At 43.8% G+C, this 16,197-nt stretch overlaps 1 protein-coding gene across 2 annotated transcripts in view; it reads left to right on the top strand.

Annotated features, from left to right (window-relative positions):
- CRISPLD2 (cysteine rich secretory protein LCCL domain containing 2) overlaps window positions 1–11,775 on the top strand; it is a 32,925-nt gene extending 21,150 nt beyond the window's left edge. For both annotated transcript variants that reach the window (XM_071756601.1, XM_071756602.1), the window contains 6 exons: window positions 118–248; window positions 388–431; window positions 1,287–1,359; window positions 2,020–2,095; window positions 6,959–7,092; window positions 8,409–11,775. In XM_071756601.1, coding sequence (XP_071612702.1) covers window positions 118–248; window positions 388–431; window positions 1,287–1,359; window positions 2,020–2,095; window positions 6,959–7,092; window positions 8,409–8,463 — 513 coding nt within the window. In that variant the 3' untranslated portion in view covers window positions 8,464–11,775. The remainder of the gene's footprint in view (window positions 1–117; window positions 249–387; window positions 432–1,286; window positions 1,360–2,019; window positions 2,096–6,958; window positions 7,093–8,408) is intronic.
- Window positions 11,776–16,197: the final 4,422 nt, after the last annotated feature.

Genomic DNA, 16,197 nt, shown 5'->3' with positions numbered 1-16,197 from the left:
TTCCATCTGGCACTTGGGTGATGGTTTTGTTTCTTCTTGATGTTTTCTGCCCAGCAGTAGGTGAGGGTTGCTGTGTGAGGGAGTTTCATTTCATGTCTTTTTTGTGTCTGTCCTCAGTCATCAAGCATATGTCGTGCTGCCATTCATTATGGGATTCTGGACAACAAAGGAGGCCTGGTTGATATCACAAGGAAAGGGAGGACACCAGGTTTTGTAAAGTCTACCAGGAACGGCGTGGAATCCTTTAGGTACCATCTTCATGACAAAAATTTTATATTTACTTTAAATAGAAGCAGAGCTTTGCTGCTCATACATAGATGTAAGAGTTTCAAGTCATTTGAGTAGGATTTTCTTTTAAATGAATACTTTTGTTTGCTTGTTTTGCAGGAAGAGTAAACCTTCAAATGCATTCATGGTTTCCAAAGTCACAAGTAAGTTTGAAAAGCTGAGAAGAGACCATTTTTTGGTGAGACTTTTATGGGATACTTGAAAACAAGATTCCTTCCAGTCCTCTTTTTCATTTTAAGTCATCCTGCCAAATGGTTCAAGAGCAAAACTGAACCCTACAGTGGTGATTCATCCCCTGCCCTCAGTAATTCCACCACTGCCCACCTCATTTTCTAGGAGGAAGGTACAGAAAAAGGGATAATGGTTCAGAGCAGTGCCACAAGCTGCTGGTAGTAAAGTGATGGAAGATGAGCCATCCCTGTAGGGAGGTCTCAGTCTAATGTGAACACTGTAAAAAAAAAAAAAAAAATGTAGGTAATAAAATAGGGGAGTAGTGTCATGAAACATAATACACACAAAATTAGTTTTTAACAGTGATCTCATTTATGATGAACATATAAATAAATTCTGTGGAGCTGTATTTTTAAGGCAGTTTCCACTTTCTGAGTATCTTTGAGTAATCCCTCCTCCATGCTGTTTTCATTTTGATTAGATACCCTTGAGCCACGTGCAAGGAAAACTCTTGGGCTCTGCTTATTTGGCTTCCACGCCTGAAGCTGTAGCAAAAACACACTTGTGGGTTGGCTGCTTTTCTCTTCTGAAAGCTGGGATGTTTTGAAGGCTGAGTTAGAGTATGGCAGCAGGGCTGCTGCTGCTGGAGAGATGCTCAGCCCTCTCCTGGGTACTCATGGCTGGGAAGGGAGTCAGCAGCATCCCTCCTGCTGTCCTCAGCAGGACATGGGGCTCCCCAGATGTCCTGCCTGACTGTCCCTTGTGTTTTCTGCAGCTGCCCCAGCTGCCAGGCCAAATAATTTGCCTTTCCCTGTTTATTTCCTCAGCACAGACACTGGATTGCTACACCACAGTAGCTGAGCTGTGCCACTTCAAGAAGCCAGTGAGCCACTGCCCAAGGTACCTGCCTGCCATGACCCCTTCTGCTCTGGGGATGGAAGATGCTGAGGTCCCCAGCTCTGAGGAATGGAGCTGATTTTACCAGATGAGGGAGAGGGGATGTTGGGGATGGTGTGTTTCCTCCTGCCACTGTGCTTCTCTTGGATTTGTGGTGGAAAATTCAGGTTCAGTTTTTTGTACCACCTCCCTAACATGGGAGGCAGGCTGGCTCAGCCCACCCCGAAGTATGAGCATGCAACTTCATGCTCTGCCTTTCCTGGCTTTTTTGGATGTGTTTTTCCTTTCCACCTTAAAACCTGGAAGAAGCTTGTGCTAGAAAACTGCTTTGTGCAGGAGGAATTCATGGCAGGGGGGGCAGAGATTTGTGCAAAGAGTTACGTGCTCAAAAAACACAGTTTTTTGAAAGAAAGAGTTACATGGTGCAAAAAACACAGGTCCTCCCCTTTGGAAATGTCATAAAAGATCCAATCCTGACCCAAACCCTCTGTTTGCAGAGCTGCAGTCACTACCAAATGTCATCTGAGGGGAACAAATAATTAAATTCCCCATTGCCACCTGCAGACCAGATGCAGGCACTTGAACTCTCCCAAGAATGCAGTTTGCTTTCCTGTCGAGCCTTGATATAGAGAATAAATATGAATTTTATTTTATTTTTCCTAGGATTTATTGTCCAGCCCACTGTAAAGATGAACCATCCTACTGGGCACCAGTGTTTGGCACAAATGTTTATGCAGATGTGAGTATCCTCCTTTCCCTCACCACTCTCCCCATCAGCAGCTCCATGGGGAGCCAGGACCCTACTCAGACATTAAAGGAGGCTCCTCCCCAGGACCATTGCCATGTGGGGATGGGATAAATGGGGGTGAAGGAAGAATTAGCACCAAGAAAATTCAATTCAGGTTGGGGTTGATGTGCTTGGGATGGCCTCCCAGCCTCCAACACTGATTTATTCCCATGGATTTGGGGATGTCACTTCCCCACTTTGTGCCTTAGGGTGTGGTGTTCATCTGCCTTGACAAAGTGCTTTGGGATCTTCCAGATGGGCACCAAAGGACTTTTGTTCTGTGCTGCCATAGGAGGCAAAAAAAAAAGACTTTTTTTCCCCCTCCCCTCCTTGTTCTGGGAGCTGAGCAGCATTTCTGAACAGTCAGGAGGCAGCACAGAGCCCTGGAAAGAGAGGATGTGAGTGGGGTTTATTGGTTTGTCTTCTAAACTCTGCTCTCTGAACTTGATCCTGAGACTTGATACTAAAACTAGGCAAAGAGTAATTAAAAAAAAAAAATCTCTTCATATTAGGCCTCTAAAAACTGTATTTCAATTGTTTTCCATTTGCTGGTGCCCCTTTGTTTTCCTTTTTGGTTTTCTTTCTTTTTCTTTCTTTTTTTTTTTCCTTTTCCTTTTGTCCTTTTCCTTTTGTCCTTTTCCTTTTCCTTTTGTCCTTTTTTCCCTCTTTCCCTTTCTCCCTTTTCCCTTTTCCCCTTTCCCCTTTCCCCTTTCCCCTTTCCCCTTTCCCCTTTCCCCCCTTTCCCCCCTTTCCCCCCTTTCCCCCCTTTCCCCCCTTTCCCCCCTTTCCCCCCTTTTCCCCCTTTTCCCCCTTTTCCCCCTTTTCCCCCTTTTCCCCCTTTTCCCCCTTTTCCCCCTTTCCCCCTTTTCCCCCTATTCCCCCTTTTTTCCCCCTTTCCCCCCTTTCCCCCCTTTCCCCCCTTTTCCCCCTTCCCCCCCTTCCCCCCCTTCCCCCCCTTCCCCCCCTTCCCCCCCTTTCCCCCCTTTACCCCCCTTTCCCCCCTTTCCCCCCTTTCCCCCCTTTCCCCCCTTTCCCCCCTTCCCCCCCTTCCCCCCCTTCCCCCCCTTTCCCCCCTTTCCCCCCTTTCCCCCCTTTCCCCCCTTTCCCCCCTTTCCCCCCTTTCCCCCCTTTCCCCCCTTTCCCCCCTTTTCCCCCTTTTCCCCCTTTTCCCCCTTTCCCCCCTTTCCCCCCTTTCCCCCCTTTCCCCCCTTTCCCCCCTTTCCCCCCTTTCCCCCCTTTTCATACACTACTTTGGGGCAAGCAATTCTGAAACCAAATTTTAAAAATACCTTTTCTTTTTTTATATATATTATTTATTTACTCCAATTTTTTGCTTTAAGGGTAGAACTACACAACCAAGTTAGGCAGGAAATGCAAATTCAGGGGGCAAATTCATGCTGTGCCTGCCTCTGTGCTTGCTCCAGCCTGCAGGAAATGGGAAATAGTTTTCTCATCTTTTACTGGGGACAAAACTCCCCAAAATTACCCCAGAGCAGGGGGTTGGGTGAGGAGGGGTTTAGGTGAGGAGCAGCTCTTGCTTTGGTGACGCAAAAGGGTTGGTGGCCTTTAATCAACTGCAAACACAATTTCCAACCATACCCCCAGGGTATTGTTTCATAAAGGAGGGAATTGGGCTGTGATTTGGGAGAAAAATAAAATAGGAAAAAAAAAAAATAATTATTTGTCCACATCATAGAGGATTTAGTTGACCTCTGATTCTCTAACCTATTAATTCTATGATTTTATGAAACCTTTTTGGGGGGCTCCTCTCCTAATTGTGTGGTGTGAGTGTAATTTCCCAGGGATCACAGGGCTGTGCAGGATCCTCTCCAGGAGGGGATGCTGTGAATTAACCCAAGCCCCTGGCCAAGGAATGATTAAAGCAGAGAATAAGTTGGATGAGACAAGTGCCAGTCCTCTGGGAGGGCTCTTTGGCTTCAGATCTGAAGTCATCACCCTGGGGGCACTTGTGCCCCAACTGTGTCATCCTCAATAAGTTATCTAAAAAAAAAAAAAAAAAAAGAAGCATCTGGCCTAATTTCCAGCCTGAACTCCTTCAAAAGTGCCCTCTGGCCTTTTAGCACCTCCTCCAAAGCACTAAATGGGTACCAAGGTACCAGGTACCAAGTCAATGGTCCAAGCTGTAATGAACAAAATATTTGGCTACTGTGGCTGACTGGGTCTGATTTAACCCATTCCTATTTCCATGATCTCAGGGAGGCCCTTGAAAATTTGTTTTGCCCTGAAAAACATGCAGAATTGGGGGTTTTTATGGGCTGAGCCTGGTTATTTTTTTTTCAGAGGGCATAGGCATCCGTATCCCAGTTTATGTGAAGGGATTTTTACCTGCTTTAAATGCTGCCTGATTGTTTTTCTTTTTTTTTTTTTTTTTTTTTTTAACTCATAATTATAAAATATACCTGGATTGTGTGTTAATAAGCTCTTGGGAGCTCCTGGTGAAATGGAGCACAAATAGATATTGGCAGCCCGGGCTGTAAAAAGCAATGTGGGAAATCATTCACAGTAAAATTAGTGAGACTATGGAGCAGGGCTGTGGAGGAGCCTTAAAAATTGGGGTAAATTAACAAGAAAATATGCTGTGGGAAAAGTGCATGCCAAAATCCCAGGTTTTTCCACCTGAATAACATTTTTTTGGGGGCTGGGGAGCAGAAGATTTGTGTGGGGGGAAATGAAAAAAATTCTTTAAACACATGATTGTGCCTAGGAAATAAAACTCAGCTCTTGCCAGTATGGACAGGACCAGTTCTGGGGTGATGCTGGAGCCAGGGACCTTTATCAAAGCTGTCAAAGAGCTTTTAAATTTCCCAAGATGTTGTCATTTGTCACTCTGCCAGGCTCTTAGTGTGGAAATTTGTCCCCATCCCTGCTCAGTTTCCCTATGGAGCTGGGGGGAAAAGCTCTTGGCTTCTGGGATGAATCTTTTACCCCAGATTGTGCCCCAGTTGGTGAGAGGTTAGTGATGTCCTTGGCAGTGCTGGGTGACACTTGGAGTTGATGATTTAAAGGTCTTTTCCCCCCAAAAAATGATTGGATGATTCTATAACATAAGGATGCAGGTACTTATCACCAGAGCCAACCCAGATGGGTGTCTGAGCTCTCAGGAGATATTAACTTAATAATTAAATATTCACACTAATGAGGAAATGATGGGTGGTTAAACCTAGAGGCACAGACTAAAATAAGACAGAAAAAAAATATTATTTACAGTGTTTGCTTCATTTTGTCAAGAAATGTTCTTGGAGAGCATCCCAAGGGGCTACACCATGGAAAACACTTGTGTTGTCCTCAAGGTTTTTGTGCCTTGGGATTGGAAGGGAAGGTTTTTATTCTTTTAAGGTCTCATCTTCCCAAAACTCTGCTATTAATTCATGAAAGGTGAGGAGTTTCACCACAGTCTGAGATATAAGAGGGTGAGAAGGGGAGCTTTGGGGGTGAGGCAGGAAAAAGTTTTGAGGAAGCAGTGGAACAGTGAGTCCTGGAAAAAAAAAAAAAAACAAAAAAACCCCACAACCCAACAAACCAACCAGGAATGCCTTGAAAAGCACAACTTTGAGGATGTCTCCCAGTGGGGAATGGTGCAAATTGCTTCAAGACAGTTGAATTCTGTGAGCCAATTTTAGATTTAGAGATTTCCCACCACATCCTAGGGTGAGTTCACAGCATCTCTCCCAAGCACAGCCTTCCCGTGGCCATATATAGAAGCAAACCACCAAAACTGGAACTCAGAACTCAGAGAGCTGCCAAGAGATAGGGGATCCAAAGGGATAAATAACCAGGGGACAGGACTGACCTGCCATATATGCCATATATGGCTGCAGGAGTGACCCAGCAGGAGCTGTATTGCACCCAGGCAATGGGAACATCTGGCTTTGAAGTTGGCTTTGGGGATTTTTAGGGAGTTGATGGGGTTGGGTTTTTTTCACCTGCTGCCATTCCGTGGGCAAAGCTGGTTTGGGGTTTTTGTTCTGTCACCTTGCTGCATGGAAATCTTCCAGAGGGCTGGTGGCCAAGTTTGTGCTACTCCTTTTTTTTTTTTTTTTTTTTTTTTTGGGAGCTTTGCCACGAGTCATTTTTGTGTTCCTCCAGCTCTTCTGACTCTGCACATCTTGGAGAGCAGGGCAGTGGTGAGCTAGAGAAGCTTCAGTATTTTCAGAGGTGTTAATCTCCCTCCTTCCTCAGTGTTGTTTTACCAGGTAATGCCTGTCCAAAAACTACACCACTCAATGGGTGCAGTCCTTCTGGTTTTCCTAGAAAGAAGGATGCAAGCTGTCCTGGATAATTGGTGGTCATTTCCCTTCCTTCAGGAACAATTCCTGCTTTTCAGGCAACTGGGTGAATAAACTTTGCTGCGGTGGCTGCTGACTGGTGAGGAGTTTCACCACAGCACTTGTGTTGGTGCAGACCCAAGAGGCACTGGCTGGAAAATTGTCCTCAAGTCAGCTTTGGCCCTAAATGATCTCCCAGGCACAGTTCCATGGCAGAAGGGAGTGGTGGAAAGGCTGCTTGTCTTTTGAGGTGGTGATGGATGCTCTTACAGGAGGGGTTTTTGTTGTCCCTGCAAAATCTGGTCCATGAGATCTCTTATCCCCACTTTGTCCCTAAGAACAAAGAATTGTTTTGTAGCTTTTTCAACTCCACTCTTTAAAATTTTACTTTTTTAAACTTTGCTTTTGCTTTTTTTTTTTTTTTTTTTTCTCTCTTTATTCCCTGGTTTTCCTTGATGCTGATGGAGACAGTAAATCTCAGGATATACAACACACAGACAATTTATGAACTGAAATAATTCTTTTCCAGAGCTCCAGTATCTGCAAAGCTGCAGTGCATGCAGGAGTCATTCCAGATGAAAGAGGTGGTTTTGTGGATGTGATGCCTGTGGAAAAGAAAAAAACTTACATTGGCTCCTTAAAGAACGGGGTCCAGTCTGAGAGGTGGGATTTTTTTTTTTTTTTTTTTTTTTTGGCTTTCAACTTCCCTTTTATTCTTGACTGTGGGTTTTATCCTATGTCCAAGTCAGCAGATATCAGGCAGAAGGGCTGGAGATATGGGACTTAAGGATGTCACTGTGGATTTTGGGATGCAAACAAATAGAGCGTGTTGCCCTGCTCTTACCTCTCTGAGTGTCTCAGAAAATAAAAATAGACTCAAAAAGGAAAGTCATAGGCATTAAATATGGTATTAAGCATAAATATTCTTTAGAATAGCTTTATTATTTTCCAGTCCTGTGATTGAAATTTGATAGGTGGGATTTTGGTGACAAACCTCCTGTTTGTATCAGTGTTATCTCTCCCTCTCTTGCTTTCATTTATCTTTTATATCACCAGACAACTTGTAGCATGGATGGCAAACTCTGCCCTAACTAAGAATAAACTCTACTGCTAGTAGGGACCTGTAATATGAGCACCAGGAGGTGAGGGAAACCAAAGGGATGATCATGAAAGTTTGGAAAATGTTATTTACACTCAGCAGTAAGGAGCAACTTCGTGCTGTGAGATCCACGAGGTAGTGAAAGGTCAAAACATCAAAAAACTTTACTCCTTATGCAGTAGGACACTGGAAATAACCTTTGGTTAAGGTAGATACCCAAACTGAGATGGGAAAACCTTGCCTTTAAGATGTACTGAGTCTTAACACTTGTTGGAATTTTTTTTTTTTTTTTCTTTTTTTTTTTTTTTGTGGGAATATAAGATTTTGCCTTTTGCCTGGGGTTTTGCAGCCAAGCAGGGCTGAAGGAAGAAGAGTTGGGACTAGAAATAACTCTTTGCCCCTATGCAAACAGCCACCCAGAGTCACCTCTGATGACTGCAAATAAATATCCATATTTATTGTCATTTAACAGGAGCTGATTTGGCTTCTCCCACTGCCAGCAGCAGGAGATGGGCCAGACAAGCCCTGGGAACCTGCCAGCCCATTTGACAACTGTTTTTAGGAAACACTTGGGGCTGAATCCCTGCCTAAGGGAGCTCAGTGTTCCTTGGATAAGGAAGAGAACCTTTTGCTTCCCAGCTCCTTTTGTTGGCATTAACACTGTGGATTTGGATGAAAGCATAAACCAAAAGTGATTTTTTTTTTGTGTGTGTGCCTTTTTTTTTTTCTTTCATCCTTCACCTTCTGCTCCTGGTAGGGTAGAATCAGCACAGACAAGGGCACCCTGAAGAAATGGGGGGGTGCCAGGGTGTCTATAGCCCTTTGGGTCCTGGCTGGTTTATTACATGTGTTGGTTTTTGGTTTTTTTTTTTTCCTGCAGCTTGAAGAATCCTTCAGATGGCAACGCTTTCCGAATTTTTGCTGTGAAGCAGTAAAATTCCTGGGCAAGGTGGAAGTTTCTTCGGGAGAGCACTCTGTTGATCTCCAGAGACAGGAAAGCTCCTCTGATGGCATCACCTCTGACCGTACCCTCCTTGATGATCTCTTTCAGGGAATTAAGGAAAAAAAAAAAAAGAAAAAAAAAAGACAAAAAAAAGAAAAAAGAAAAAAAAAGACACCAGGTCCTGACTCAGCTGTTCGCATCTCATCGCACCCGTTCAGCGTTGTATCTTTTTGATTTTCATCTTTTTGTTTCTCTAGGGGCATTCAGCAGTGATAAACTGTTCTGACTTTCAAGTTATGAGAGGTGTGCTACACAGAAGGGTGGTGCCTCCCTGTACAGCAACGTGGGGATCTCTCAGCCTGGCCCTGGGTGGCATTTTTTTTTTTTTTAGGGTGTGAAGCATCCACTGCGATGGGTTTGAGGACGTGGCAACTGCTGAGCAGGTTCAGAAGTGAGCGACTGGCCAGGTGCTGGACCCTTGGAAATGAGAAACTCTTTGAAAAGTTGCATCTTTTGAGGAGAGGTTGGGCTTTGGTTGAGCGTTTTTGGGTATGTTTTGATGTTTTCTGTGCAAAAGAAGAGAAAATATTGGTATTTTTCCCATGCGTCAGCACTGCTGTGTAAGGCTCTGTTGTGTGATGGTGTCACCTTTGGGGACAAGATGTCCTTGTTGGGTGAACATGAAGGTTTTTTGGGGACTGGGGAAGAGGGTGACGTGGTGGCAGAGATCCTTGCTGTAGAAAATGAGGCCACCAGATAATTAAAATAGCAGGTTTAGTGTTTGCTGGTCAAACACTGGCAGGTATTCTGTGAGTCAGGCAAGTTAGGAGAAATCAGTGAATTGAGGCTCCTGTGCTGGCACATCTCATCCTGTACTACACACCATTTCCAATAAAATTTCAGTTAAATGCAGTGTATTGTTTCATACAGCAGTGCTGGTTGTTTTATCTGTAGTAGTTGAGTAGTGATCAAGTTAACCTTATTTCTGGTAGGAATGGTTGGAGCCCTGGGAAACGTGCTCACTTCACCTTTGTGAAGCTCTTGGTGGTGTGTGATGTTCTGAGGCTTTGAGATAACAGCATAAATGTGGGGTAGATGAATTTCCCCTGGTGAATTTGTCACGACAGAGCCCAGCTTGCAGTGTAAATGAGGATTTGTCATCCAGGGTGGTGTGTTTGGCAAACCCCATAGGTGTTGCAATGGCCTTGTTTAGGGTTTTGTTCTTGATGTCTCAACATGCATCCAAGTGCTTCTCAAAGCCAAGAGAAGAGCATAACCTGCTCCCCAAGGCAGGAAAGTATTCTCTGCTTCATATTGGAAATGAATGTTTAGAATTGGTCTAAACCCAAATCTGGTTGTCTTCTGATGTGCAAACCTCCAGTAACTTCGTTACTCATGAGAAGGCAGCGTAAACATTAGTTCTTCAGTTCTTGGAAATGTATAATCCTTCTGCTCCACTTGGTTGTAGTATTTCTTATCAAATGGGGAAATATTTCCCTCCACTTGGCAGATGTCTGATAGTTGCTCTTATGCTCAGGCTGTGTTTGGTTTAAGTTAGACAGGTAGAAAAGCCATCTCTTCAAGCTGTTTAAAAAAAAAAAGACCAAAAAGGTTTTTATGGTTAAGCTTTTCTTTAGTTCAGGAAACACCATGAAATCAGCAAGGTAATTACTTTTATCACTTGGTTTGTCTCACCAGTGTGTTTTCTTTCTCTGTGAAATCTGAATTTGGGAAGAAACCTTTTTTAAACTGAGAAACTGGAGCCACTTTGTGTTGTCTCCAATAGTGCTGAACAGCAAACCTACCTTTGGGGTGGGTAGAGAGAAATGACCCCATGTCAGCCTTGTTTATATAGTATCCTCTTCCAAAGTGTTCAGTATTTGCTTTAGATAGGAAAACTGAACTAATTTTCTCTTATTAGGTTAAAAAAAGCTGGAACATATCTTAGAAAAGCTTCTGGTTGGAAGCATTTGAGGTCTTGGTGGTGAGAGAAGGTTTCCCTGGTGCTGCCCACCATGAATAATTGATCTGGTTCACTAAATATGGTCTGGTTCAAGCCCATTAAATAATGAAGCATGAATCTAGGACCACTGGGAGCCAAATGATAGCCAGGGTGCTATTTATTGAATTGGAAAGTATAAGAGATGCCATCAGGCATTTAAAATGCCTTGGCCCTAAAGTAGGATCCCACCTCTCCTGTGTTATCCATGACCATTACATGTGCTATAAAAGGATGAAGGGAGTTATAGTGAGCACATAAATTCCCAAACAGCTTGAGGTGCATCTACCTGATGAAAAAGGGATGAGGGAAGACTTACTATTCCAACAGAAGTATCCCAAAATGCTTCATTCCACTTACAATTACGTATTTTTATCTGCAGCCAACTGGTTTGGATTTTTAGCAGCTGACGTTAATTTAAGTCTGTATCTGTTTATTTTTGTATTTGTTGTACAAAAGAGGAATTGTGACTTTACTACACAAATATTATTCGAGGTCCTGGGTGCTATTAATTGAAACATACCTCCACCAGAATTAGGGGTGATCAGGTCCTCTGAGGCAGCCATGATGTACCAGTTTCTTGCAATCCTCTGTGCTAGCTACCCATAAATAGGTGGGACAGCACCAGTTTTTAGCCACATATTTGCTGATTTTTTATCTGAAACCCAAACATTTCTCAGCCTAATCCATTTCAGTGCAGCTTCAAGATTCAGCATGGCTTTAACTCCCCAAATCCATCCCTCCTTAGACCCCAGCTCAGCAGATTAGTAAGCATGGTGCCAACTTGGAGCACCTCGGTGTAGCCTTAACTGGAGCATCTGGTTAAACCCTTGGCAAAATCAGTGTTGCCTGGTGGTTCTTGTCCTAGAAATTTAGTTTGGAAGCTAAGACTCCCACCACAGAGCATCAATCAAATCTCCAGAAGACTCAAGCAGACTGAAAGCTGGAGCTGCTGCTCTGCTGTGGGGTCTGTGGGCTCCACAAATTTCTTCATTTTAAGATGTTCAGCCAACAGCTGATGGCAGAGTCTCCAGTTGGTCTGTTGTGCAGTCTAAATATTTAGGGCCAGTTCATAGAGTTGCTTTTTTTTTTCTATGAAAAATGATGTATTTTACTTCCTATGTATAAAAGTTTCTTGTAAATTTGTGTGTGTGTGTGTGTGTGCCTTTGCATGTTTTTCGTGGGGCTGTGTGGTTGTTTATAAACTATAATTTTTTTTCTAAATACAGAATTGTAAAATATCTTCCCCCTCCTTCCATTTTCTTTTGATTTCTGAATTATTTGTGAAATAAAACCTTTCCAGAATGAATGTATCCCTTGTCTTTAATACTCAGCCTGAGCTGGGGTTGTATTTAGAAGAGCTATTTCAGATTACTCCTGGGGACCAAAGCAAGCCCTGGAGATCCTGAGTCTGATTGGGATGTGCAGAGTCTGTTGCCCTAAAAAATATATATATATATAAAAAATATATATTAAAAAAGTGTTATACCCAGTCATTAAAAGTCAGATTTTAGCCCACCAGGAAGGAGATGTATCCTTTCCTGAAACATCCTGAGAGAATGGGAAAAATCAGAGTCTGCCTCTAAGTCAAATATAAGGGATGAGAGAGATCAGCAACTTGGGAAAAGTTTTTAATGAAGAAGTGCTGCAAAATACAACTGAGATGAACTCCTCCCCATGTTGCTAAATGGACCCTAATTTTTTGAAGGGAAAAGTATATTAAAAAGTTTGGTTTGGTTTGTTGGGTTTTTTTAAATTCCTCTTTCTCCAAGCTCGTATTTGCCAAGAACACCAACAAATCAAACCAGGTTTTTTCATGGGAATCCAACACCATCTTGAGAAAAGGAGCAAACATGACAAGGAGGTTTCTAACTGGGCCTGCAGGCAGTGAGCATCATATGAGCTTTTGACCAAAAATATGGACTGAGCCATGGGAGGGAGTCCTGGTTGATGAATTTCTATGTTTTCCATCACATATACAACCAGATCCACATAAAATAGACTTGTTTGCATCACCTCCAGGCTGCCCTGCTACAATTAGAGTTAAAACCCCAAAACCAAGGACTGACAAGCTAACATTGTTCCTGGGATGATAATGATTTCTGCAGAAGGGAAGTTTCATGGCTTCCCTGTGGTCTGCAAGTACAAACTGCCCATCATGGACGTGTCCATCTCCAGTTTGTGCTTGTTCTGCCCCATTCTCCCTCCTGCAAAGCTGTTTCCCTTGCTGGAAACACTGGGGAAGATTTTCACCAGTGGAATTCCAAAGCCAGCAGAGAGGGGAGGGTGTTCAAGCTGATTCTCATGGTCACATTGAGCCTGTTGATTGCAACAGTTGTTTGAGCTCCTGTTTGCTCGTGCTACAAAATGCTCCAAAATACTACTGCAAAATTTATGTCCTGGCTGGCTCAGGGAGGAGAAACAACTTGAGTGCCAAAATTTAAGGTGGATATTCCTTTCCTATGTGTTAGCTGCCATCTCTTTGACATCCTCTTTGTTTTTTTTTAACTCTTTTTCTCCTCCTGCTCCAGCCATGCTCCTGTACTTGCCTACAAACCAAAATGTTGTTACCAGGGGTGCTGGGTGCATGCAAGGCTGCAGCCAAAGCTGTGAAATCAGGTAAGTGGCATCTTGGAGGAAAACACAAAGAGGTAAGAGGAAACTTGAATTTCTTTAATTTTTTTCCCAGCTGAAGGTGGAATTCAGATTCAGACTGGAGTGGAAATGGCAGAAAAACTGGAGGGCTGGATGTGAGTAGAAAGGAAAGAGAAATCCAGGTGGGACTGGGGGAGAGTGGCAGTCTACAAAAAGAGCAGATCTCAAAAGCCTTTTTTTTCCCATTTGGCTGGTAATCCTCTGGGACCAGCAGGATGCTGGGCTCTCCCTGCCTGCTATTTCAGGAGAAAAGTCTTGTTGACTCTTGCTCCTGCTTCCTGCTGCTCATCCCATGCTGAGCTCATCAGAGGCTATGTATAGCATGGGCATGCCTGGGGATGGTATTTTTTTTTTTCTTCCAAAACCCCACATTCATTTATAGGATGCATCCAGGCCATGTTTTCCAAGCCCTTTTGCAAACGATGGGGTTGGTTCTCATTTCTACTAAGGACCTACTTTAAGGCACTTAGAAGACATTGATGCCACTTGAGGGTGTGGACAGGGAAGCATAAAGAAGCCTCAGTATAAACAGAAAACCACCCTTCTATCTTGTTGACAGTGGTTAAAATAGGGTTAGGGAGTTAAATCACCAGACAAGGTCTCCCTTGTGCTCTCCCTTTCTCTGCAGTGCTTGCTCCTCATGCTTTGCAGCATCTGAGCAGGCAAAGGTGATGCTCAGCTCCAATATTCAGCTGCCACATCTCTAAGGCCATCACAGTGCTGTTAATTGCCAAATGGAACATAAGGCTGTTTACACTGAGCTGAAAGCCAAGAGGCTCAGGTGGAATATTATAGCTAAAAGCTGGAGGAGAAAGGAGCTGAATAAATTCAGTGTTTCAGAAAACCCTGCAGGTAAGAGCTGCTTGGGGCTCCTCTGGGGAGGGGCTGGGGTGACCATGACCCTAAAAGAGACCCTGTCAGCACACTCACTGTCCTGAGAAGGGCTTGATGCTGGGCCTCAGGTTTCTGTTTCAGCAGCTGCTTCAAGATTTGTTTCTGCACCTCTGGCTTTTGCACGTGGGGAAGGAAAAATACCACCTGTGAGCTATGCCAAGGGGCCAGAGGAGAGAATTCCTTTTCTACCAGCTTAAGAAGCCTTGTGAGCTGGGGAAAAAAAAAAAAAAAAAGAGTAAAACCTGATACAAATTGGCTGTAGAAGGGTTTTGGGTGCCATCTCACTTGATGTGCTTGTAATCAAAATATGATTTGGATGAACGTGAGTGGGTTTTAACCTGGATCAGTAACTTTATCTGTCTGGAGAGCAACTCTCAGGGGTTGACAGCTAATGTCTGTTTAGTTTAAATCTAATAATTGAATCAGTAATGTGTGTGGTGCACCTGAGAGCCAGAACAACCCTTGAGAAAGGAGGAAGGATCTGAGGATACCCAAAGAGAGGAGGAGAACTCTTGAAGTGTGCATGATAAGGGGAGAGAGGATTTGTTCTTCATGGCCAGAAGGACCTCACTGAGAAGGAAGGCAGTAGGAAACTTTGAGATTGGACATTAGGAAAGGCTCTGCCTGGAGCAGATACTCTGTGGTCTTTTCAGGCCATTTTTAAAAGAAAATATTGGGTGGCAGCTCTTAAGAGTGAGATAGCGACTGCTAATCCTGCTTGGAGGAGAGGATGGGCTAGAAAATGTCTTGGTGGACCTCCCAGCTGTAATTTTTTGTAATTTTCAGGGGTAAGGGAGACATGAAATCAGCTGGGAAGGGCCATCATCTGCTTGGATGGTGCCTACTCATGGACCAGAACTGACCCACAGGTTGTACAGATGATAACTTCCCAGTAGAAGTGGCCTAGATAAAGGTGCACAGCATCATGCAGGCATGGACTGAGATAATAAAAATAACTCACTGCTCTCCCAACTGCTCTTCAGCTATTTTTTTCCCCCTGTAGGTCTTCTGGCAGACGAATGAATCCCATGGGATCCTGAGGTGGGTTTGCAGATGGACCTGTGGGCCTCCTGAGGTAAAGAGCTGGGGACAAATCTAGAAAAATGCTGATCTGAAATGCTGCCCGAGGATGGTTTAGGGCATGGCTTTAGGGATGTCACCATGAAGATCCTGGAGACCATGGAAATGTTCTCATCTACAGAGCCATGAAAAAATCTCAGGCGTCTGAGGGCAGCAGGCCAGCTCAGCAGGGTGCTTTCTCCTTTCCAAATGCATGAGTGAAGGCAAAAAGTCTTAAAATGCTGCAGAAAAACAGATGCAGAGAGCTAACAAACCTTCCACTGGCCCATGTTTTTCTGTGCCAGAGCTTCTTTCTGAAGTTTTATAAAGAAAACGATGCTTTGGGTTGGTTTTTTTTTTTGTATAGTTTTTTTTTGTTTGTTTGTTTGTTTGATTGGGTTTTTTGTTTTTGTTTTTTTGCACATCCAAAGCACTCAACTGGAATTTCTTTGGGCACCAACCCTTTTAACAAGGGCCATAAACCTCTGAAAACCTTTGAGCTCCAAACTCTAGACTACGAAGAGGACTTTAAAAGCCATCTTGATGTTGTGGACAGCTCAGGATGCAGTCCTAGAAAATGCTCATGATCCTCTTTTGAGGAGAATTACTGGAAAAATGGTCAAGCCTTGGCCTCTTGGCCAGGTGGACATCATGAGCTCGGTGCTGAGGAGCTCCCTGGGGCTCCCACGCTGATGCAGAAGAAACTTGTGTGAGGTCTCTGCTCTTCTCTTGGATAATCCAAGACTTCAGATAAAATCGATGCCAAATACCCAAAAAAGGGATTTTTTTTTTTGTGTGTGTGTGTGTGCTCCCTCACAGCCTCTTCCCGTAATCTGAAGACAGTGTTTGGCTGTGCCAGTAAAAGAGAGGTTTTTCCTTTGCCTTGAGATCCAGATTTAAAATTAGCTGTGTCTCAGCAGAGCCATCAGCACTGATCCCTGCCAGCCCCAGGGCTCCATGCTAGAGGTTCAGGACCATAAAAGAACCCAGTTTAGCCCAGTTTAAACTGTGACCAGCAAAGTTTGTTCAGGGAGGGCTCCCTGGCTTTTAACACCAGGAGCCTCCATTAGTTCCTCCGTTGAGAAAACCAGTCAAACTTTATAAAAATACTTCCTAAAG

Source organism: Heliangelus exortis, chromosome 13, assembly GCF_036169615.1.
Source record: "Heliangelus exortis chromosome 13, bHelExo1.hap1, whole genome shotgun sequence".
NCBI classification, from domain to species: Eukaryota; Metazoa; Chordata; class Aves; order Apodiformes; family Trochilidae; genus Heliangelus; species Heliangelus exortis.
The sequence above is the reverse complement of the archived record's forward strand: the minus strand, read 5'-3'. Positions and strand labels throughout refer to the sequence as shown.